The sequence below is a fragment of the Rhinolophus sinicus genome, chromosome 16 (genome assembly GCF_057876585.1).
Source record: "Rhinolophus sinicus isolate RSI-liver-muscle chromosome 16, RSI-T2T, whole genome shotgun sequence".
In the NCBI taxonomy this organism is placed as follows: Eukaryota; Metazoa; Chordata; class Mammalia; order Chiroptera; family Rhinolophidae; genus Rhinolophus; species Rhinolophus sinicus.
Window position 1 is genome coordinate 148,143,911 of NC_142516.1, and position 23,251 is coordinate 148,167,161.

At 41.9% G+C, this 23,251-nt stretch overlaps 1 protein-coding gene across 18 annotated transcripts in view; it reads right to left on the reverse strand.

The window, feature by feature from the left end:
- The window catches only part of CLYBL (citramalyl-CoA lyase), a 232,115-nt gene extending 209,321 nt beyond the window's left edge, over nt 1–22,794 (reverse strand). For 9 of the 18 annotated variants that reach the window (XR_012495471.2, XM_074329490.2, XM_074329487.2 and 6 more), the window contains exon 1: nt 22,675–22,794. Coding sequence is in view for 17 of the 18 variants with exons in the window: in XM_074329490.2 (XP_074185591.2) it covers nt 22,675–22,733 (59 nt within the window). In the remaining variant the exon portion in view is untranslated. The remainder of the gene's footprint in view (nt 1–22,674) is intronic. The other 9 variants (XM_088792795.1, XM_088792793.1, XM_088792792.1 and 6 more) reach the window with 1 other exon arrangement.
- Nucleotides 22,795–23,251: the final 457 nt, after the last annotated feature.

The window sequence follows — 23,251 nt, forward strand, 5'->3', positions numbered from 1 at the left end:
ATACATGAAATTCAATGTTCAGATAGATCTAACTTTGTATGACTATTTTCTTATCCTTGAAAGTGACATAGGGCAGGCCAAATATATAGAGAGTAGGTCTAAGAATGTTTAGTAACATTATTTCTCCTGGGGGGAAAAAACAACCTAAAATCATACAAACTAAAAATAATTTCTCAATTTTCAAAAGCAGTTGACTAATAAATAATGAATGCTTAGAGAGGGGGTGTTTCTCAGTATCTTTTAAAAATGGAAGAGGCAAATTAACTTTTAAATGTCAAATATGTGAAAAACAGTTCAATATGGCAGACTCTACTTTAAAAACTTTTTTAAATTTTCAAATTCAAATAAAACAAAATTCCACATAAATGGCTTACATAAAAAAAAGCCTTCAAAAACAACCAAACTGAACTTAAAACTCACACATAAAAAGTTTTCCTTTTAAGACCAAAGATCTCCTAAGATCATTTGTCATAGGCTTAGAAGTGGTGAAAACTAAACCAGCTGCCAAAAATTATTTACTTTGTAGCACAAACGACCAAGGATGTAGCACCCACTAAGTGACCTGCAGAGAAAATGCAAGGTTAATTTATTGTGCATGTTTTTGGTTTTGCTTTCTGTTAAAATAATACTCATCACCATATTTGACTCCTTATCTTCATGCATTTTATCTTAATCAAAAATAGAGACAAAGGAAGGAACACGGGGGTGGGGTGGGGGAGTGGGAGTGGCAAGAAACAAACAAATCAGGATTGCTCTGTCAGAAATGTAAGATTAACCCATTTGTTAAGAATAAATATGTGATAAAGTACATCATGAATACGTTTATCCTCTCAAAAGTGTAGGGTTCAAAACTGGAATTACTACAACATTTGCTATAGTCTCAACACATTTTTATGCACATAGTATCTTCTGGATCTTTTCAGGTTCAAAAGCACCAAGCAAAACACAGGGTCAGAGTGAATGCAGTGAACTGAAGATGGGAGCACCCAGCCCCTGTCAGATAAACCAGCACTGGAGACAGTCCTACAAGTGTAGTAACAATAGGCCCGGCTTGTTAGTCCTGAAAAATACAGTATAAGTTTTTGTAACTGAAGTTCTGGAATGTCATCTGTCTTAAATTACATCCACCTGGGATTATGTTCCAATGACCAATATGGGCAGATTACTGGAACTTGAAAACCTCACTTTTTTGGTAATTGACATTTAAACTGTTTGAAGTTTCTCATTAAGGTCTCTTAAGAAATTAACTGCAGATGTAGGAAACTACGTGCATAGCACTCAGAGAAATGAAGTCACCTGAAGGCTCCAAATAACTAGAAGTATTTAAATGTAGTAAGTGCATTAGCAGGAAAGGATGAACTAGCCTGCCCAGAGGCTGCAGTTTCCTCACTTTTTCTCTATTCCAATTAGGTTTCCCAGCACATTTTGAATGTAATTGAAAGAAAAGAGAAAGACAAGAGGTTGAAATGACAGGGGACTACGACCCTAGACCAGAGCACAGAGTGAAGAACTCACTCGATGGAGGTCGAGACAGAGTACACGTCTCCACCACCTCCCTGTTGCCAACAGTGTGTAAATTTGAAATCCTGGGCTGACCTTGGAGGCCATTCACTGCCTGGTGCCAACCTCCCCACTCAGTTCCATGTCCAGCTTCCAGCTCCCCTGCCAGTAGGCACCCTGCACTCCATCCACAATGGCCAGCTCACAGCTGCCCTGCCCTGCCTTCGCACATGCGGAGCTCCCTTGGCCAGGTATGCCAGGCCCTCTCCCATTAGCCCTTCAAATCTGCTCACAGGTCAATCCCCTATGTGTCACGCAGGGTCTCTGGTCCCGCTCCCTGCACAAGAACGCAGGAAATGGTGAAGCCAAAAAGGAATACCCACGGAGCCACAGATAGGGGAGTCATACCACTATAGTCTCGCTGGCAGCTGGGTTGGAGACACAGGAAGCAGGAGCCACACGATCCGCAATCCGCCTCCGCTTCTCTGACAACCAACCAACTAATCCCCTAGCGTAGCCACCGCAGTTATATCAGTGGCCAATGGCTAACATGTAACAGCTGACGGCCGCCCAGCCACAGCGGATGGCCATCGGATCACAGCTGATGGCCATCTAATAACCGAGCCAGCACCTTTCCATGTTAGGCCGAGAGCCTGGAAACTGCTCTCCGGGACTCTGTCCCCACACTGTGCATACTCCCCACCGCCCTCCAACATTCACTCCCACCTCCGCTTTACGACTTCCCCTGGTATATTCAGTTTAGTCAACATTTACTGAGAACGCACCACTGGCCAAGGCACTATGCTCACTACTTGAAGAATTAGATACCACAGTGGTAGAATTACTCTTTTCGGGCTCTCTTCCCTGACCCAGTCACCTTAGGCTGCACACATCTCAAAGGAAATGGACCAAGTAAAGAACCTCCAGGGGCCCAGCACAGAAAAGACCCTCAGTGTACGGTGCCAGGTGGGTACTAGACTTAATGGGGTGATCACTTCATAAGTTATATAAATGTCACTACACTATACACCTGAAACTAATAGAACGTTGCATGTCAACTGTAATTAAAACATTTATTAAAAAAGGCCCTCGGGAAATTTTCTTCCCTTCTCACTTTTAGGAGCTGCCTATAAGGGCGCATTCTCATTCTTTTCAGGAGAATGGATAAATGAATGACTGAATAATAAAAAGAAATATGTTACAGGTACCTCTTACTTTAAAAGAATACCATTGATATGTTCTAGAATTTCTTGTTGTAAAAATATTCTACGAAGTAAATTCTTTTCCCATTTACCACCATTAAAATCAATAATGAGTCCTGCAAGAAAACGGTTTTCTCCTTGCTAAAATAAAAACCAAATTTAAAAACATTAAAAGAGAAAGAAAACCACATCAAGCAATAAACCATATGGCTGTAAAGATAAGTATTTTATCCCTCATTAACAATAATCCTGGAAATATTAACCTTTTTACTAATTCCTCAAAAGCAGTACACTAATTAGCAAAATGCACCTGTGTCAACAATCCTGTTTCTATCTTTAAAAGTCGTTTCTCCAGCTGATGCCTGGGGTCCTCATTTAGTACATTAAATGTCTGTGAAGCCTAAAAACTGCTCGCCGCTGCCGGTCACTGGCTAGTTGCTAATGCTTAGCGGTTCCCACACACAACAGAACGTGTGAAGTCATCCAGCTGGTTTCAGAAGCTCGCTAGTTAGCAGTTCCACCCAGGCACAGCCCAGAGACACAGATGAGGCAACATGGTACCTTGTCCTCAAGGCGAGTACAGCTCAGCGGGCATCAGAGCAACAGCAGATCTCCGCCCCAAATCAGCCTTTGGGTTCAGGAACTCATGCCCTCCATGACACCTCACCCTAGCAATAACCAGGGTGTCTGGGGCGGGGGGAGGGGGTGAGAGAGGTGGGGGGAAAACAAAAACAGAACAGAAAATTTCAGAAGGAAAGTGAATATTGTTTCAGATCCTGCTAAGATGCCTCCATCGAACTGAAAGACCATGATTTTTAATTAACACACCTTCCAGATGCTGAGTTGATTCTGCGTCGAGGGAAGGAAGCGTGTTCCACAGATGAGAAACGCCGAAATAAACAGAATGTGCCTGGGACAGAAACACTGGCTGGGGAGGAGCTTTCAACCGCATGGATTCAGACTGGCAGTGACCCCTCAGTGCTGGGGGGTAAAGCCAGGTTCTGCCATTAAGTATCCCCTCTACCCACAACTCGTTTAGGCAAACAATGTAGACAAGCATATATAGGAGACACCCCTTTATGTTTTCGAAAACTCTTCCGCAAAAAGGAGAATATTGAGGAATCTGAAAATAGCCCTGGACTGTGTTCAAAAACTCAAGCCAAGAAAGAACCTTCAGACTTGACATCTTAAATTAGCAGGAATGTTTAGACAAATCTATAATCTAGGAAAACATACATACACCCACACTCACACATAGAAAGTTTGCCTTTCCACCCTCTCGTGTCAAGTTAATAATTAGTAATGAATTCTGTTCATTGTGACCATATGATGATTTTTTTCATTCAAAAATTTAAAAAAATAAGTGCCTATTATGTGCCAGGCACTGGGCGGGGCATGGGCATAAACGGGTGAATGTGAGCTTCTAGTCTGGTGGGGGAGACCAAACACAAGGGGGAAATGCACCCCTCTGTGTCGTGTGGTTCCGCTGTATTTGTCAGTGTAACCGACAGAGGGAGGAAAATGGGGGTGGAAGGGAGGACACGCTTTAGATGATCTTCCCCTTTTCCGAGGAGGTGGCTTGTATGTGTTTATCTTACAGTAGTCCCCCTTTATCCTTATTTTGTTTCCATACTTTCAGTTACCCGTGGTCAACCGTGGTCTGAAAATATTAAATGGGAAATTCCATAGACAAACAATTCACAAGCTTTGCATTGTGTGCTGGTCTGAGTAGCATGGTGACATTCGCCAGCATCCTGCCCAGCCCACCCAGGACGTGAATCATCCCTGTGCTGCGTGTGCAGGCTGTGCAGGCTCCCCGCCCGTTAGTCCCTTAGGGATCCTCTCGGTGATCGGATCCACTGCGACACCGAGGTGCTTGTTCAAGGGAGGCGGATGCTACATCACCATCCCAGGCCATTCGCCTCACCTCACTCATCACATCGGCACTGCACTCTCGCAGCGTCACAAGGTGAACGGTGAGTACAGCACAATAAGATATTTTGAGAGAGAGAGAAACAGACACCATTCATATTATTTTATTACAGTATGTTGTTATCATTATTCTGTTTGATTAGTTGTCGTTAGTCTCTTACTGTACCTAATTTATAAATTGTATCACGGGCACGTATTTTTATGTATTGGAAACAAACGTAATATAGATATAGATATAGATATAGATATAGATATAGATATAGATATAGATATAGATATAGATATAGATAGGGTTCAGTATTATCTATAGTTTCAGACATCTACAGGGGATCTTGGGACGTACCCCCCATGGATAAGGGGAGGCTACTATATTTCTTTTGTTACATCCACTGCTTATTGGTGTTCCTATGAGCCAGGCACTATCCCAGCATTCAGTGCATCATCGCCTTTATTTCTAACCACTCTCTGTGGGAAGGATCCTGAACCCCTTGTACAGGTGAGGAAACTAAAGGGGGCCGGCTAGTAACTGGCAGGGCCAGGGCTCTGGCTCACATCTGGGTGACGGCAGGGAAGTGTCTGAACCCTGTTGAGCCTCAAAGCCCATGGTGGAAACAACCCAAATGTTCATCAACCGATGAATAGATAAACAGAATATACTATGTACCTACAATGGAATACTATTCAGCCATTCAAGGGAATGATATACTAATAGATTCTACAAAGTGGATGAACCTTGAAAACATTATGCTAGGTGAAAAAAGCCAGTTACAAAAGGCCACATATTGTATGATTCCATTCATATGGCTATCCAGAATATGTAAATGCATAGTGACATTTTGAAAGCAGACTAGTGGTTTCCAGGGGCTGGAGGGAGAAGAGGACAGGGAGAGACTGCTAACAAGTACGGGGTTTTGCTTGGGGGTGATGAAAACGTTTCGGAACTAGATAGAGGTTATAGTTGCACCACAGAGTAAATGTACTAAATTGTACCCTTTAACACGGTTAATTTTGTTATGTGAATTTTACCTAACTTTTTAAAAAATCGCTTGGAGGGCTACATGGGGATGTAAAAGACCCTTTTCCCCAATGGTCCAGATGAGAGAGAAGACCACTAGGGTGGTGGCAGTGGAGACAAAGTGAAAGGGACAGATGCAAGAGGTATTTTTGGAGGCAGACACAACAAGTCTTGATAACAGAATCTACATGACAATATCTATGCAGGTGGCAGGTAAATGGGAGGTGATAAGGGAGGTGAGGCGGGCAGAAATTAGACAGCTACTCCAAGAGCTCAAACCTGAATCTAGAAGACAGGGTGTGGTAAGCAGAATAATGGCTCCCCAAAGATGTCCACGTCCTAACCCCACAACTGATGAATACCTTAGGTTACATGGCAAAGTGGAATTAAAGTTGCAGATGGAATTAAGGTAGCTAATCAGCTGCCCTTGGGATTGGGAGATTAACCTGGATTATTTGGGTGCGCTCAATATAATCACAAGTGTTCTTATAAGTGGAAGAGGGCGGTAGAAGAAAGAGAACCAAAGAGATGGCAGGGGAGAGAAATTCGACCCACTTTGCTGGCTTTGGAGACAGAGAAAAGGGGCCATGAGCCTCTAGAAGCTGGAAAAGGCAAGAAAACAGACTCTCCCCTAGAGCCTCCAGAAAGGAAAGCAGCCCCGCCCACACCTTGGTCCCAGCCCATTGAGACCCATTTCAGATTCCTGACTTCCAGAAGTGTCAAATAATAAATTTGTGTTATTTTAAGACTAAGTTTGTGTCAATCTGTCACAGCAGAAATAGAAAACCAATACAGCAGGGAAGAGTTAATAACTGAAGGGGAAACTCAACCAACCTGACAACAGATGGGATGCAGGTGGGAGAGGGAGAGGCCGGCATCACAGAAGACTCACAGTTCTGATCCTAGATAACCTTCATGAGGAAAAAAGGGGCGTGAGTCATGAGAGGGGGTCAGGGCTTCAGAGGGAAAGGGACAGAGGGCTGCTGTTTGAGAGGGCCGGGGAAGGATGAGGGGTGGGAGGAAGAGTGTGAACAAATCAGAGGGGGAGAGGGTGGAGTGGGTGTGAGGAACTGAGTACTCTGGTGCCAGTCAAGCTGGGGGACATGTTGGAAATGTAGGCAATGGACGAGGAGGCCCGTGCTGCTACCCTAAGGGGTCTGGACTTTGTGCCGCCAACAGTCGGAGAACATCAGGGGATTTATGCTGTGGAAGGGGCTGGGTAACACGATTGGAGTCCACTTAGGGAGCGTAAGGTCAGTAAGAAGTGGACGTATGAGTGTGTGGGTGATGGGGGTAGGGGTCCTCAGGGTAAGGCTTCTCGCCAGGTCCACTGGTCACCCGACTGTTCTGCAGCGCAGGGAGGCAATGCTGACCTGAATTCACAGCCTGGACCCTTGGCCAGAGGTTGGGGGTGGGGGTGGGGTGGGAGAAGCACCACCAGCCTCTCCTATGTCCACATTTGCTTCCCTGGTAAAGGAGAAATTCTCTTTACTGGCCCAACTCCTTTATAGGTAAGGCATGTGCAGAAGGCATTTGGTAGAATGTGCAATACCTCAGAGAGCCTATACACAGGGCATTTGCACGTGCTGGTGTCTCAGACTCACTGGGCTCACTAGGTGGCCTGCCGACTATGGGACCCAGGACAGGTAGAGCCTAAGAGCACTGCTGCAAGTACTGGGGCATTTGTGAGTCAGCATGAGGTCACCAGGAGGGCAGGAGAAGACGCAGGGTCTAGGCAGACATCACATCTCCACTTTTCGAAGTCCATCTTACAGAGTAGACCCTCCTCTTCTTACTCCTGAGTCCCTCTAGTTTCTGTATTTCCAGCACATCCAAATTATTTCAAAATCACAGCCCCTCTGTGCTGTGGCAGTCGGCAGCCACTGGAACTGAGGGCTTAAACAGAGCACATGGCCACAGTCCCTTGCTGCAGAGAGAAACAATGGAGACACCTCCGGACGCGAGGATCTAAAGGATGAGGATGAACAACACATGGACAGAAACACCTCCCAAGGTGGCGGGGGGAATTCACATCATCTGAGTGCAGACGACACCCATAATTCTCAGGGAGGCAGAGATTTTATGATCTTCAGTCTCTGGTCAGATTGGGCTACAATGGACCAAAGTAACTCAAAGCTCAAGGAGTCATGTTTTGTTGGGGGTGGGGGTGGGGGTGGGATGGGTATCACTTTGTGAGCGGTGTAAATGTCTAGTATATTGCTTTGTACACCTGAAACTAATAAGGAGAAACAAAAGGAAGGAAGGAAGGAAGGAAGGAAGGAAGGAAGGAAGGAAGGAAGGAAGGAAGGAAGGAAGGAAGGAAGGAAGAAAAGCTGTATTTTGTATTTCTGAATTCTCCAAAGTCCTCTTACTTTAGGCCAATAATTCCTTTCTAGATTACAAAATATCAACTGGCAGGAGGAATCTAGTCCACCCTCCTTGTTTTAATTGTGAGAAAAATAAGTTCAGTTTGGACAAGGGCTTTGAACAAGGTCAAGGGCCAAATGCAGGGTCAGCACTGGATTAGAGCCCAGAGTATCCATCTAGATCTATCCAGGATCTTCCTGCTTATACCAGCGAGGTCGTAATTTGATCTTGTGAACTGAGTGAGTTTTTTTGTTTTTGTTTTTGTTTTTTTGACATTTGTAAGAAACACCAAATCTGATATTTAGGAGCTTGACTAAGTTTCTACTTTAATCTGTACTTAAAGTATTTACCTGAAGGCAGAAATCACCCAAAGGGGAACTGTGACTCACTGGTATAATTTAAAGATGTTATCACCATTTCAAATAAACCTACTTTAAACTCAAAATCTTAACGTTCTAAGATCTATATAAAACCATGCACTAACGATAACCATAGGGTAGAAACGATCCAAATGTGCATCGATGGATGAGTAGATAAACAAAATTAAGTATATACATAAAATTAAATAATATCCAACCGTAAAAAAGGAAGGAAATTCTGACACACGCCAACAGCCTGGATGAACCTTGAGGACATTATGCTAGGTAACATAAGCCAGTCACAAAAGACAAATATTGCATGATTCCACTGATACGAGAATATAGAAGAGTCAAATTCATAGTGATAGAAAGAACAGTGGTTCCTGGGGCTTGGGCGTGGAGACAATGGGGAGTTACTGTTTAGTGGGTGCAGTTTCCGTTCGGGATGATGAAAAAGTCCTGGAGATGGATGCCGGTGACGGTGCCACAACACTGTGAATGTACGTAATACCACTGAACCGTACACTTAAAAATGGTTAAATTGGCAAATCTATGTTATGTATATTTTCCCACAATAAAAAAGGCACTCATCTCCAAAAAACTCTATCTTAAAAACTTAATTTCCTAAATCTGGTCTTTTTTCATTCAGCAAATTTATACTGGGCACTTACTATGGGCCAGGCACTGTTGTCCTTGCTCTCATGAATATTTGGGGCTGGGCGGGGTGCAGACAGACAACAACAGATAAATGTCAGTTGGAAGTGAGTGCAATGAAAAATCATTAGGCAGAGTGAGGGAGAAGAGAGTACAGAGGGCGGGGGTGCGGGGGGTGCTATGTTGTCCAGGGTGGTCGGGAAAGACCTCTCTGATGGGTGACATTTGAGCAGAGACTAGAAGGGGCTGAGGGATCCGGGCAGGGGACAGGCCTGCAAAGGAGGCAGCGTGGCAGGAAGGGGCGAGAGGAAGGAGGAGGTAGTCAGGAGGCCCAGCGCACAGAGCCACTTCTTAAGTATTTTATAAACTTTTCAAGGAACCATTTATAAATCATTGCAGAAATATTTCCTCTACTATCACGTGTCTTTCATTTGTCTTAAAAATGAACAGAAAATATCTCATTGGAACAGGCATGCTTGTAAGGAGACAGTTTATGCGTCTCCCATTGCCAGAGCGCCCTCCAGTGTCTTCATACGAAAACAGCATTTGGCTCGGATTTTTTTTTCTCCCCTTAATATTTGTATTTGGTCAACAAATAAAGTGGGCGTATCATCCTTCTCATAAAAAATACTGTGAGATTAATTAAGAAGACAAGTCAAGTATAAATGCTTTAGAATAAGCCTGCACTACTAGTAAAGTGTTATAACGTATACATATGCAATGACGTTTTTAAATGACCGTATAAATTTTAAAAAGGTTCAGAGAGGCCCGTATTTTAAAAGCATACAATTTTTTACCAACGTAGTACTTTCAGTTAAAAAGCGAACACAGTCTACCACTAAATTGTGACCCCAGCTTTACTGGGGGTGGCAAGTAGGACAATAAAGTAGAAAGTGTCATCTTTTAAATGTTTCAATATCCTGCAAATATTTACAGGGCACTATAGTCACTCTGTCTTCTCGGTCAGAACATAGTACAGAGAAACAGGACAGCCTTGCAGCCTATTAAAATAGAATCCTTGCTTCTCATGGAAGTTGGCTTTGATTCCTTTATTATGAAACCAGGCACCTTTGTCAGTTGCAAAAGCCTGACTAAGAGGACGATGTCACATATGATCCAGTCCTGAAGGGAACTTGCAGGAGAGGGAACATTTATGGCCATTTGCAGAAACACCTGTAGGCTGGGTCAGTGTGACAGCCCAAACCACATAGGGTAAAGCCACCAGTGGGGTTCTTTCTAGGACTGGCGCTAACAGCTGTGTGATCAACAAGAGAGTCTGCTTACTTTACTGTGCATGGGCCTATTGAAGCCAAGGAAAATGGGCAGCTAAGCCTCCAAAAAGCATACTGCAATCCCGGTAACTATCACCCTTTCTGGAGGGTGATTTGACAACAAGCCTCAAAAGACTTAAAATGTCCATCCTCTTTGCCCTAGCAAGTTCACATATAGAAGCTACCTCCAAGTACATAAGTAAGGTAGCCAGATTTGGGTATGGGGCATTTATCCCCACATTTCCCAAGAAAGAAAATGTGGACATAGGCTAAATGAGCACTGTGGTTATATACATACAAATATATGTGATAGAGTCATGCAACAGTAGCGAACATCAATGAGCCAAGATTAGGTTAATATCCTAAAATTTAACCAAAACATAAAATCAAAGCAACTAAATAAAAAGCCACCTTAAACCTGGCTTATAGAGGCGGGGGGAAAAAGGAAGGAAGGGAGGGAGGGAGGGAAGAAGGGAGGAATGGAGGGAGGAAGGGAGGAAGGAAGGAAAAGAATGAGAAGGAATAAATAATTCTGGGGCCCATTTATTATCTACATCATTCAAGTGAGTTATTTAATTGATAAGCTATAAAACATTCAAGCAATAAGAAATAAATTAAACCTGTTTGAATTACAATGAATTTAAATTTATACCCAAGTGACCTATATGAAAACACAAATACCATTTCCTTGATATTTTCTTTATTGACTAATAAAATTCTAAACTTATCCTGTCGAGATCATGACCAACGTGACGAGGGATAAAGAAGCACCGTGGAACAACAGAATACAGTTCTACTTGCATTCAGGGGCAGGAAAGCATATTGTTTTTACCATCACTAACTCTTCCAATCTTAAGAATATTCACCAAACCTACCAAGAATCACTTCCCAAGGAGCTCTGCTTTCTTCTCCCTGCCTTCCTAAAATTTTAGCCACATGCACCTGGGGACTACCCCACAAGGAGTCATGATAACATGGCAGCTCCTACAGAGCAGCCTCTGCGATATTTGGTTAAGAAAACTATGGCCAAAGGCTGTTTTCAGAAATTATGTCAATCAGATCTTGGCTGTTGCAAAGCCATCACTGGAGAAAACAGCCACTTCTGGAAAGAGCCGATGCTGAGCGGCACCAGCCACTCCGTGGACGCACCTCCCTGACCACGTGTGATGTCATCCATCAGCCTCGCCCACAACCAAGCACACGCGCGCCCCTTCTAAGCCTCAGGGAACACTCCGTCCTCCATACACCACCACGGAGCATGTCCAGAATAACGAAGTGCATATGCCACTCAAACATTCTGCAACGCAGGGGCACTCAGGAAAGTTCCTTGAAAGGACGGAGACGTTGGTGGCCCCAGTTATTCAAACTAGAGTAGAGAAAAGCATGTGTGATAAGATTGTCCTCAACTCCCCCTCCGGAGCCAAGGAGGTACAGGGGTGAGGACTTTCCAGTCGAGCTCATCTGCAGGTTCTGGCCTTTCCTCCCGACCCCTTGGCCTCTCCCAGGGAAATTACTTGGGCTACCCAACGTCCTTCCTGCCGGCTTATCCTCACACATGCGCTTCTAGTCCGCAGCAAAACTCTGTAACGGGGTAACGGTATCGTGGGAGCAGAAGGCCTAGGCATCAGGAATAGATCCCAAGCAAAGGTTATGCTGTTCAGTAGGGTAGGCACAGCCTGGCATCAGCAAACAGTCCCTCGCTGGGGACTTGCCCCTGCAGCTCTCTTCTCCAGGAGGAACCATCCATGAGCATTTGCATCTTCCAATTCAGGCCCAGATGTCATTTTCGGTTCTTGCTCACCAGCGTGGCTGCCGCCCACTAGCCTCTGGGACACCTCATTCCCACCAGCTCGTCTGTGCAGCCCAAGGGTGTGGCCCCTGCCCCCACGCATCTCCTGGTCTGTATACCTCTTTGTAGTGTTTCCTGATTCTTCAGTCTCCTCCCTCTTGCTCTTCTCTTCAGCCCTACTCCTAGCAGAGGCCCTTCTTTCTCCATGAAATACTCTCCCATCCCATTCTTGTAGGAAGCCATTCTAGGAGGCTCTAGCTCTAATTCTTGAACCTCTGTTCTACCGCCTTAGATCACCTTTACCTCATCCTTCAGCCCTTCACTTCTCTGTCACTAGGGTGAATAACCATCCTGTTTGCCTGGAACAGACGGGCCTCCTGGAATGTGGGACTTCCGGTGCTAAAACCAGGACAGTCCCGGGCAAGCTGAGAAGGCTGGTCCCCCTACCTCCCTGGACCACTTAAAGTTAATTTCTGCCTCACAACCCAAAATATGATTTTTGTTTACAGCATCCCTTTTAGCTTCTCATATGTTTGGGCAACCGAAGTCAATTTTTAATGATACCAGTAAACATTTTTAAACACATTGACGTATTAATACCAGTTCAAGTGACAAAGTACACGTGTTGATTCTTATTCTACATCATTTTCAAAATGATCATTTAAAAATTTCTCAGTCTTTTTTAACCCCTGCCTCCTTTTTACTGTTCTTTCTATAAAGGTTTCTCCCCTTTCTTTCTCACTGTTTCCATTCTTCTCTACTCTATAATCTCTCCCCTCTGCACCCCTCTCCTCCCATTTCCATCCTCCCTTTGAGTCCCTTCCCTTCCTTCTTCTCCTAATGACCTCACAGTAGTACAGAGGGACAGCAGTGGTTGTCACCACAACCTTAGGAGGCTTCAAAAACGAGGCCAACCCTACAAAAGGGCCCATCGGGACCTCTGAAAGGTCACCCCCCACAGCCCCTCCAGTACTCTTACACAGTCCTGCTGGCTCCTCACATACTGCTCCTTATTGCTCACCCAGAGTTTCAGGTGCCTTAGCTTGTACTTGTCATCTCTTTAAACTGTCGTCTTTACCTGTTTTTTTCTGTACCAAGTTCTTCTTTAACTTGACACTATCAAGCAAGAAGTAACTATTCAGCACACTTCTTCCTGCTATGTCTAAACACAGTCACTGCGCCCTTTTTCTTTTAGAGTTTTACTACTAATTATTTTAAAAAATGGAGTATCATGATAAGAAGGAAAAAGAGATTACAAGTATCAGAAATCTCGCACCATTTGCTAGAAGCAGCTAAAACAACACTGAGAGGGAAATGTATTATGAAATGCTTATATTAAAAATGTAGAAAGGTCTAAAATCAATTGTCTAGAAACTAGAACAAAAGGGCAAATTAAACTCAAAGTAAGCTGAAAATAGGAAATCATAAAAATAGGAACAGAAGAAATCAATGAAATATAAAACAGAAAAATAATGGGGGGAAAAAAATCAACCAAACTACAAGATGATTCATTAAGAAGATCAATAAAACTGATAAAGCCAGCCAGACTGATCAAATGAAAAAGAAAGAAAGAATTCCCAACATCAGGGAGAGAGGGCACAGCACTATGGGCAATATGAACAGTAAGAGGATAAGCCTGGAGGTGGGACTAAGGCTTAACTGCAAATGGGCTCAAGAGAATTTGGGGAGAGTGGAACTTTGGGGGGTGATCTAAAACTGGACTGTGGTAATGGCTGCACAGCTCTATAAATTTACTAAAGATTATTTAATTCACACTTGCAAAGGATGAATTTTATGGTGGGAAATTATACCTCCATAAAGCTGTAAGAAAAAGGATAAGAGATTATCATAAATTTTACAACTTATATGAAATTGACAAATTCCTTGAAAGATACAAACTACCAATGCTTACTCAAGAAGAACCAGATATCATGAATTTGTAGTTCAAATTTTTTTCCACAAAGAAAACTCCAGGCACAAACATTTAAGGAAAAATATTACCAATTCTACACAAACCATTCCAGAAAATAAAAGAGAAGGGAACACTCTCCATTGTATTCCACGTGGCCATCATTACCCCATACCAAACCCAGACCAAGACAGTACAAGAAAACTACAGGCTAATTCTTTATAAGCATTGATGCAAGTATTTTTAAGTAAATGTTAGCACATTCAATCCAACAGTATATAAAAATAATATATCACGATCAAGTGGAGGTTATTCCTGAACTGCAAGTTCAGCTTAACTTGAAAAGTTGATCAATCTATGGAATCTAAAGAACAGAATAAATGAGCAAACTAATCAGAAACAAGCTTAGAGATACAGAGAAAAAACTGAAGGTTGCTAGATGGGAGGGGGGTGGGGATAAAGGAGAAAGTGAGGGGATAAGAAAGCACAAATTGGTAACCACAAGATTGCCACGGGGATATGAAAGACAGTTTGGGGAATATAATCAATACTGTTGTAAAGATTTTGTAGGGTGTCAGATGGGCACATGTCTTATTAGGGAGACCACTTCATGGACGGTGTAGATGCCTGACCACTGCAGTGTACACCTAAAGCTGAAGCTGAATAATAATGAATGTCAACTATAATTTCATATACACACACACACACACACACACATATACATATATATTCACATATATATATATACATATATATATTCACAGGATGTGGCGTACAGCATAGGGAATAGAGTCAATGGAATTGAAACAGCTATATACAATGTCAGAGGGGTAGCAGATTGGGGGAAGAGGGTTATCACTTTGTGAGGGGTATAAATGTCTAACTAGTACATTGTTTTGTACACCTGAAACTAATAAAATAAATAAATAAATATTAAGTGATTCAAATTTTAAAAAAAGTAGATCAATCTAATTCAACATATTAACACACTAAAGAAGAAAAGTCATATAACCATCACAATAGATATTGAAAAAATATTTTATAAATTCAAATCCATTCTTGATCAAAACTCTAGGCCAGGGAGACTTCAGCAAAATTGCAGAGAAAGGACTTTCAAAAATCCTTTCCTCCATAAAAGCAATGAGAATATTGACAAAATTGTCAGAATCAACTTTTGCAGAACTCTAGAAATGAACCAAATTCTTGCAGCAATCTGAGAGCATTTATTCAAGAAACATGGATGAATCTTGGTAAGAATAGCAAATTATGTGGGTTTTTAAAACTTACCCTCTACCCTCGCCCCAGCTGGTGGGAGCCTTGAAAGTCAGCAGCCACAGTCATGTGAAAACCAGCAGGCTGGCAACCACTGGAGGAAGCAGGGCAGGATTAGAGCTCTTTAAAGCCCCATTCCCAGAGAATTGTCACTATCTGACCTGTCTGATGGTTCCCTGGAAGACCCCACTTGCAAAGCTGACCTGACTGAGAGCTCAAAAAGTGGAAACAGCATTTCCCCTGAGGGCTTTTGTTGAAAACAATCAGAAGCAATTATCTAAAATCATGCTACCTGAGACGGTGGATAACAGATGGGGCAAACAATGGGTTAACCAAAAAGCTTAACAGGAAAAGCTGGAGAATGGATGTCCATGGGGGGTTTTGAAAAGCACTGACATATTCCTGGGAATCTAAAAGGCCATGTACAAGTACAGGGCTGCTACTACCGTGTTTCCCCAAAAATAAGACCTAGCCGGACAATCCGCTCTAATGCGTCTTTTGGAGCCAAAATTAATATAAGACTATCGGTCTTATTTTCGGACTTATATTAATTTTGGCTCCAAACGATGCATTAGAGCGGATTGTTCGGCTAGGTCTTATTTTCGGGGAAACATGGTAGCAGACCCACCTTTCAAGAAATACTAAAGGAAGTTCAGGTTGAAAGTAAGTGATCCCAGGCAATAATTCATATTCATACACAAAGAGCAATGAATGGTAAAGGTAATTATGCAATTATTAAACACAATGCAAATGCACATTTCTGCTCCTTTCTTCTCTTACCTAATTTAAAAAGCAACTGTATGAAAGAATAGTATATCACTGTATTGTTAGGCCTACAACATGTAGAAGTGTTATACTTGTCAATAACAGCACTGAGGAAGGGGTGTGAGCAAAGACATACTGGGCAAAGAAATGTCACCAGATGGTCACTCAAATCCACAGGAACAAATGCAGAGAACCAGAAATAGTAAATAAGAAGGTTACTATAACAATTTATATATGTGGTGTGTGTGTATGTGTGCTTACATCTCCTCTAACTTTCTTTAAAAGACATAAAGTTATATAAGTAATAACTACAACAATGTATTACTGGGTTTACAAATCTATATAAATATAGTATGTATAACAATAACACCACCAAAAAAATAAGAGAATAAAACTATGTAGAAGTAACATTTCTCTATCTTTGGAGTTAAATTAGTATAAATCAAACGTAGATTCTAATAACTTAAGATGTATATGGTAATATGCACACAATGGAATATTATCCAGTCATAAATGGACTGAAGTTCCGACATGTGCGACAACATGGATGAATCTTGAAAACATTATGCTAAGTGAAATAAGCCAGCAACAAAAGGACATTGTATGATTCCACTTACGTATCTAGAAAAGGCAAATTCAGAGACATAGCAAGTTGATTAGATTACCAGGCGCTGGGGAAGGAGGAGTAATTGCTTAATGGGTACAGAGTTTCTGTTTGGAGTGAGGAAAAAACTTTGGAAATAGATAGTGGTGATGATTGCACAACAGTACGAATGTGATAATGTCACTGAATTGTACACTGAAAATGGTTAAAATGTCAAGGTTTATGTTATATATATTTTACCACAATATAAAAAATATATATGGTAAGTCCTAGAGAAAACCTTTAAAAATAGTGAAAATATCATTAAAGACATTAAAAATATTACATTGGAAAATATTAACTTAATGCAAAAGAAAGCAGTAAAAAGGGACTACAGGAGCAGAAAAGACATGAGACCTACATATGTGAGAAATCAGTACCAATAAACACATTATAATAAAGGAAAACTAAAGACCAATATCTCTCATGAACATAGATGTAAAACCTTCGACAAAATATTAGCAGATTAAATCCAACATTTATTCCCGGTATACAAGCCTGGTTCAATATTCAAAAATCAATTAATGTAATCCACCTTGTTAGCAGGCTAAAGATCATATCAATTGATGCAGAAAAAGAATTTGACAAAAATCCAACACCACTATGACAAAACAAAACAAAACAAAACAAACAACAACAATGAAAAAACTGTCAGCAAATGGGGAATAAAAAACATCTACAACATCACAGCTAATAGACTTAATGGTGGGAAACTGGATGCTTTCCCTAAGATTGGGAATGAGGCAAGAATGTCCCCTCTCATCACTCCTATGTAACATCCTCCTGGAACCACTACCAAATACAATAAGACAAGAAAAGAAATAAAAGGTATACATATTGGGAAGGAAGAAATAAAACTGCCTTTGTTTGCAAATGACATGATTGTCTATGTAAAAAACCCCAAAGAATTAACAAAAAATAATTCATGGAATAAGTGATTGGCAAACTTTCAGGATATTAACAAAATTAATATTAAGAAGTCAATTGCTTTCCTATATACCAGCAAAGAATAATTGGAATTTGAAATTTAAAACACAGTATCATTTACAATAGCACCCCAAAAATGAAATACTAAAGTATACCTCTAACAAAACATGTTCAAGATCTATATGCAGAGAACTATTATGCTCTGATGAAAGAAACCAAGATTTTAATAAATCCTGGAATCGTGGAGAGATAGGCCATGTTCATGGATTAGAAGACTCAATATGTTAAGATGTCAATTCTTCCCAACTTAATCTGTAGATGCAATGCAATCCCAAACACATGTCAGCAAGCTATTCTGTGGATATCAAAAGACTCAGAATAGCCAACATAATACAAAAAAAGACCTACATTGGAGGACTGACACCCTCCAGACTTCTAGATTAATATAAAGCTACAATAATCAGGCTGTCAGATGGCTCAGTTGCTTAGAGCACGAGCTTTCAAGAAGGTTGCTGGTTCAATTCCCGCATGGGATGGTGGGTTGCGCCCCCTGCAACTAAAGACTAAAAACAGCAACTGGACTTGGAGCTGAGCTGCACCTTCCACAACTACATTGAAGGAAAATGACTTAGAGCTGATGGGCCCTGGAGAAACACACTGTTCCCCAATATTGCCCAATAAAATTAAAAAGAAATAAAAGCTATAATAATAAAGACAGCAAAGTATTGGGGAAAGAATAGATACACAGATCAATATAACAGAATGGAAAGTCCAGAAATAGATCCACATAAATATAGTCAACTGATTTTGACAAAAGGGCAAAGGAAATTTAATGGAGACAGGACAGCTTTTTCAACAAATGGGCTGGAACTGGATCAATAAGCAAAAAAATGAATTAGACACAGACCTTATACCTATCATTAAAATTAACTCAAAATGAATCTAGACCTAAGAATAAAACACAATACTGTAAAACTTCTAGAAGACAATATAGGAGAAAATCTATGTAGCCTTGGATTTGGCAATGAGTTTTTAAATACAACACTAAAAGCATGATCCATGAAAGAAAAAAATTGATAAACCTGACTTCATGAAAATAAAAAACATCTGCTCTATAAAAGATACTGTTAAGAGAATGAAAAGATACGCCACAGACTGGGAGAAAATATTTGTAAAATATGTATCTAATAAAGGACTTATATCTAAAATATACAAATAATACTTAAAACTCTACAATAAAAAAACAACCCAATTAAGAAATAGGCAAAAGATCTAAATAAACATCTCACCAAAGATACAGAGATGGCAAATAAACATATAACAAGAATGCTTGATGTCATTTGACATCAGGGAATTTTAAGTTAAAACAAATTAACATATTAAAACAACAACAGATACTACTACACACCTATTAGAACATCAAACAAAATATTTTCAACCGACAATACTAAATGCTGACAAAGACGTGGAGCAATGGGAACTCTCATTCATTGATGGCTGGAATCAAAAATGGTTCAGCCACTTTGGAAGACAGTTTGGTAGTTTCCTACAAAGCTAAATATAATCTAATCATACTTGTAGGTATTTATCCAACTGATTTGAAAACTAATGTCCATACAAAACCTGCACACGAATGTTTATCGCAGCTTTATTTATAATCAACAAAAACTAGAAGTCACCAAAATGTCCTTCAGTAAGTGAAGGATAAGCAAACGATGGTACATCCACACAATGGAATATTATTCAGCAATAAAAGGAAACGAGTTACCAACCATAAAAAGACATGGAAAATCCTTAATGCATAATGCTAAGTGAAGGAACGCAGTCTAAAAAGACTATATACTGTATAACTCCAATTATATGACCTTCTGGAAAGGTCAAAACTATAGAAACAGTAAAATGATCAGTGCTTGCCAGCAGTTTGGATGGAGGGGAAATGGATGAATAGATTGAAGCACAGAGGGGATTTTTCGGAAAGTAAAACTATTCTGTATGATACTGTTATGGTAGATATATGAAATTATGCATTTGTCAAAACCCACAGAACTTTATAGCAAAAAGAGTGAACCTTAAATATGCAATTAAAAAAATAATCATTCGGAAGGTACATGGATCCCAGGAAAGAATGCAGACTGTCACAGGAGAATCTAACTGTATTACAAATGTATGAAACAACCTCACTGAAGGGGATCGGAGAAAAACGTGTTAACCCATGTAACTCTGGAAATGAGGGAGCTTGCAAGACTAAAGGGAAAGAAACTCTACATAAGCACTGCACTCTCATTGATAAAGGTTTTTTCCCAAGAGTATGGTCTAACAATTTGGATACTGCTATACGAGATCTGACAATTAAGTTCCCGAACTTGTTGCTAACCTTTTTTGATATCAGAGGGATTACTCATTATGAATTTGTATCAACTGGACAAATGTTAACCAAATTTACTATTTGGAAGTACTGAAAAGGCTGCGTGAAAAAGTTAGATGAAAATGACCTGAACTTTTCGCCAACAATTCATGGCTCTTGCATCACGACAATGCACCAGCTCACACATCACTGTCTATGAGGGAGTTTTTAGCCAGTAAACAAATAACCTTATTGGAACACCCTCCCTATTCACCTGATCTGGCCCCTAATGACTTCTCTCTTTACCCAAAGATAAAGGAAATATTAAAGGAAGACATTTTGATGACATTCAGGATATCAAGGGTAATACGATGGCAGCTGTGATGGCCATTCCAGAAAAAGAGTTCCAAAATGCTTTGAAGGGTGGAGTAGGCGCTGGCATTGGTGCATAGCTTCCCAAGGGGAGTACTTCGAAGGTGACCATAGTGATATTCAGCAATGAGGTACGTAGCACTTTTCTAGGATGAGTTCGTGAACTTAATTGTCAGACTATATGTGTATGTTGAAACTGAACAATTAAGTAACTGGACGGGAATGGTGAAAGCCAGGTTTCTCACTGTTGAAGTGAAAATTTACAAATAAGGAAGGGGAAGAGGCTAGAATAATCCTTTTCATAATGGACGAGAATTGGAGACAGTATGAATTCATGTCTAGCTTAATGCAGACATAGATACTTAGATAGAAATATTTGTAAGTGTGTATATGCGTGGGTTACTATTCATACATATATTTCTTTGCTCTGTCAGCTGAGAGGGCTTAAAAGAAAAGACACCCTTGGCAATAGCACACGAAAGAGTGGAAAGTTATGCTCCCCCAACTTGAGGGCAGAGTATTTACATAAGCAGTGGCCACAAAGAGCAGCAGGACTGGAGACAGGATGGCCATGGAAGCATCTGGGACAGCACTGCATCCGGGGAAATGTTGGAGGGTCAGGAAGAGGGGCAAGAATGGTCCCTGCTATCAGCAGTGGTGCTGATACGCTCTAAAAACAGAAGAAAAAAGCCAGCAGAAGCAGGTCCGCTGGCCTGACCCTGAAGTGCAACCCAGCGAGGGTACAAATGAAGGCATCTCTAAAGTGACATTCAGCACCTTTACTTCTCTCATCCCCCCCCGTGTTCTGAAGGTGCCAGGACCAGAGGATTTAACACAGGGTATACACTCTGGAAAGCGCGCTGCCTAAAAGCCTACTGCCATGGCCTTGGTGGGGTGTGCAGGTGTGTTGAGAATGAGACAGTGTCCTAATGGAGGTGAAGAGCATTGTTTGCTGAGCCCCAAATGTCTTAGAAGCAGGTGATGGAGTGTGGGCACTGGACCCATTGTTGAACAGGCCACAAAAGCTGACCCTTCACAGGCCAGAAGAAACCTTCTGGAAGGGTCTGCATGCACACCTCAATGGCTCCCCTGGTGCCAGGGGTGATCCCGAGCCCAGAGCCTGGGTATAGGAAATGAGAAGGTGGCATACAAAAAACCAGGTGATTCAGGAAGCAGGGATATAAAACAGTTCCCCAGCCATAGACTTGGTTTCTGAAGGTAACCCTGCAGTTCTCTGCTTTGAAAGAGTCACTTGGCCTTTCTGAGCTTGTTTCCTCATCTTTATAAACAAGTCACCAGACTTCACATGGTGGTCAGGGAATCAAATGAGGTAACTTACTGCGTTTCCCCGAAAATAAGACCTAGCCAGACAATCAGCTCTAATGCGTCTTTTGGAGCAAAAATTAATATAAGACCCAGTATTATATTATTATATTATAAAGACCCGGTCTTATTTTACTATAAGACTGGGTCTTATATGAATTTTACTCCAAAAGAAGCATTAGAGCTGATTATCTGGCTAGGTCTTACTTTGGGGGAAACATGGTATGTATATGTAGTTAGCAAACAGACAAATGCTAGACCAGTGGTTCTCAAAGTGTGGTCTGACACCCTTTCAGAGGAGAGGGTCTCCGACCTCCTCCCTTTTCCAACTAGTATCTGGGTCTGTAGGAGCCGAGAATTTCCTTGTAAATTTCCTCCAGAACAACTGACATGAAACTCCAATTGTCCTTTATTAAACCAAAGAGATTTTCAAAAATATAAAACCATGCAACTCTTCTCACTTTTTCTGAAAAGTTATTTTTCATTAAAGATGTCATTTGTGTTCAAATGTAATGGGTTTGTTACTTTTAAAATTTGTTTTAATTCCTCATACTGTAAAAACCAACAGATACGAGCAAACGCTGTTCGGAGTCCTCCATAATTTCACGCCTGTGAAGGGGTCCGAAGAACAAAAGTTTGGGAACCGCTGTGCTGAACCAATGAATGGAGGGTGTTCTTACTCATCAGGCAAGCAGCCTCTGCGGCTGGCTCCAGGACCCCTTTTATAAAACATCTATCTGCAGGTTCACAGTTACCATTTGTGGAGGCCAGCTTTGTTTTCTGGGGCTGACAGATCTAAGGTTTGTACCCATTTTCCGGGCCCAAGCAAGGGCCCTCTCACAAGGAAGCACAGGCAATGGAAGCGACCCTCCCAGGGCGTTTGCGACCTTGGAAGACAGAGGTCGAGCAGGCGCAGAAGGCGCACGGTGCTCCGGGCCGGTAAAGGTTCCCGCCGGGAATCACGGAGGATGCACCCGGCTTGCGGGGCTGAGCCGCGCCGAGCGGCGGGGCACTGGGGATTTGCACTCACAGCCTCGGCAGCGTCGCCGCCGCTCCACGCACCGCCCTCCGCAACAGACGTAGCGCCATCTTCCCAACGCGTGCGCCCCGCCCCCGCCATGTCAATCTTCACTTCGCCCCGCCCTGGGGCACGCCCCCACGACACCACCCCGCAACGCAATGCTCTTACTTCATTCCACAACGCCCTAGCTTCACCCCGCCCCTCTCACGACCGGCTTCCGCTATGCGTGTTTTGCAGTTTTCTCCACGTCCCGCTCTGTCCCTGAAGCCACGTCCTCTCTGCTCTGCATACCTGCTCCCTTGGGAACTTCCCGGCTGCCATGGGGCCTTAGAGCAGAGGGTTCAAATGAATGGCTCCTTCTTGGGCGATTTTTCTGGTGACTGAATCCAACTCTCCCCGTGCTTGTGGGTTTTTGAAGGCGGCTATTGACCAGACCAGAACAGACCATATTTTCTAGGAATTTGTTGTTTTTGTCGTTAAATTACTGTCTGCCAAAAGTTTGTGAACCTCACCATGTGCACGGCTTGGTTAACAGTTAATCCATTATGGGACATATACCTATGCCCGTAATAGGATCAAAACAGCT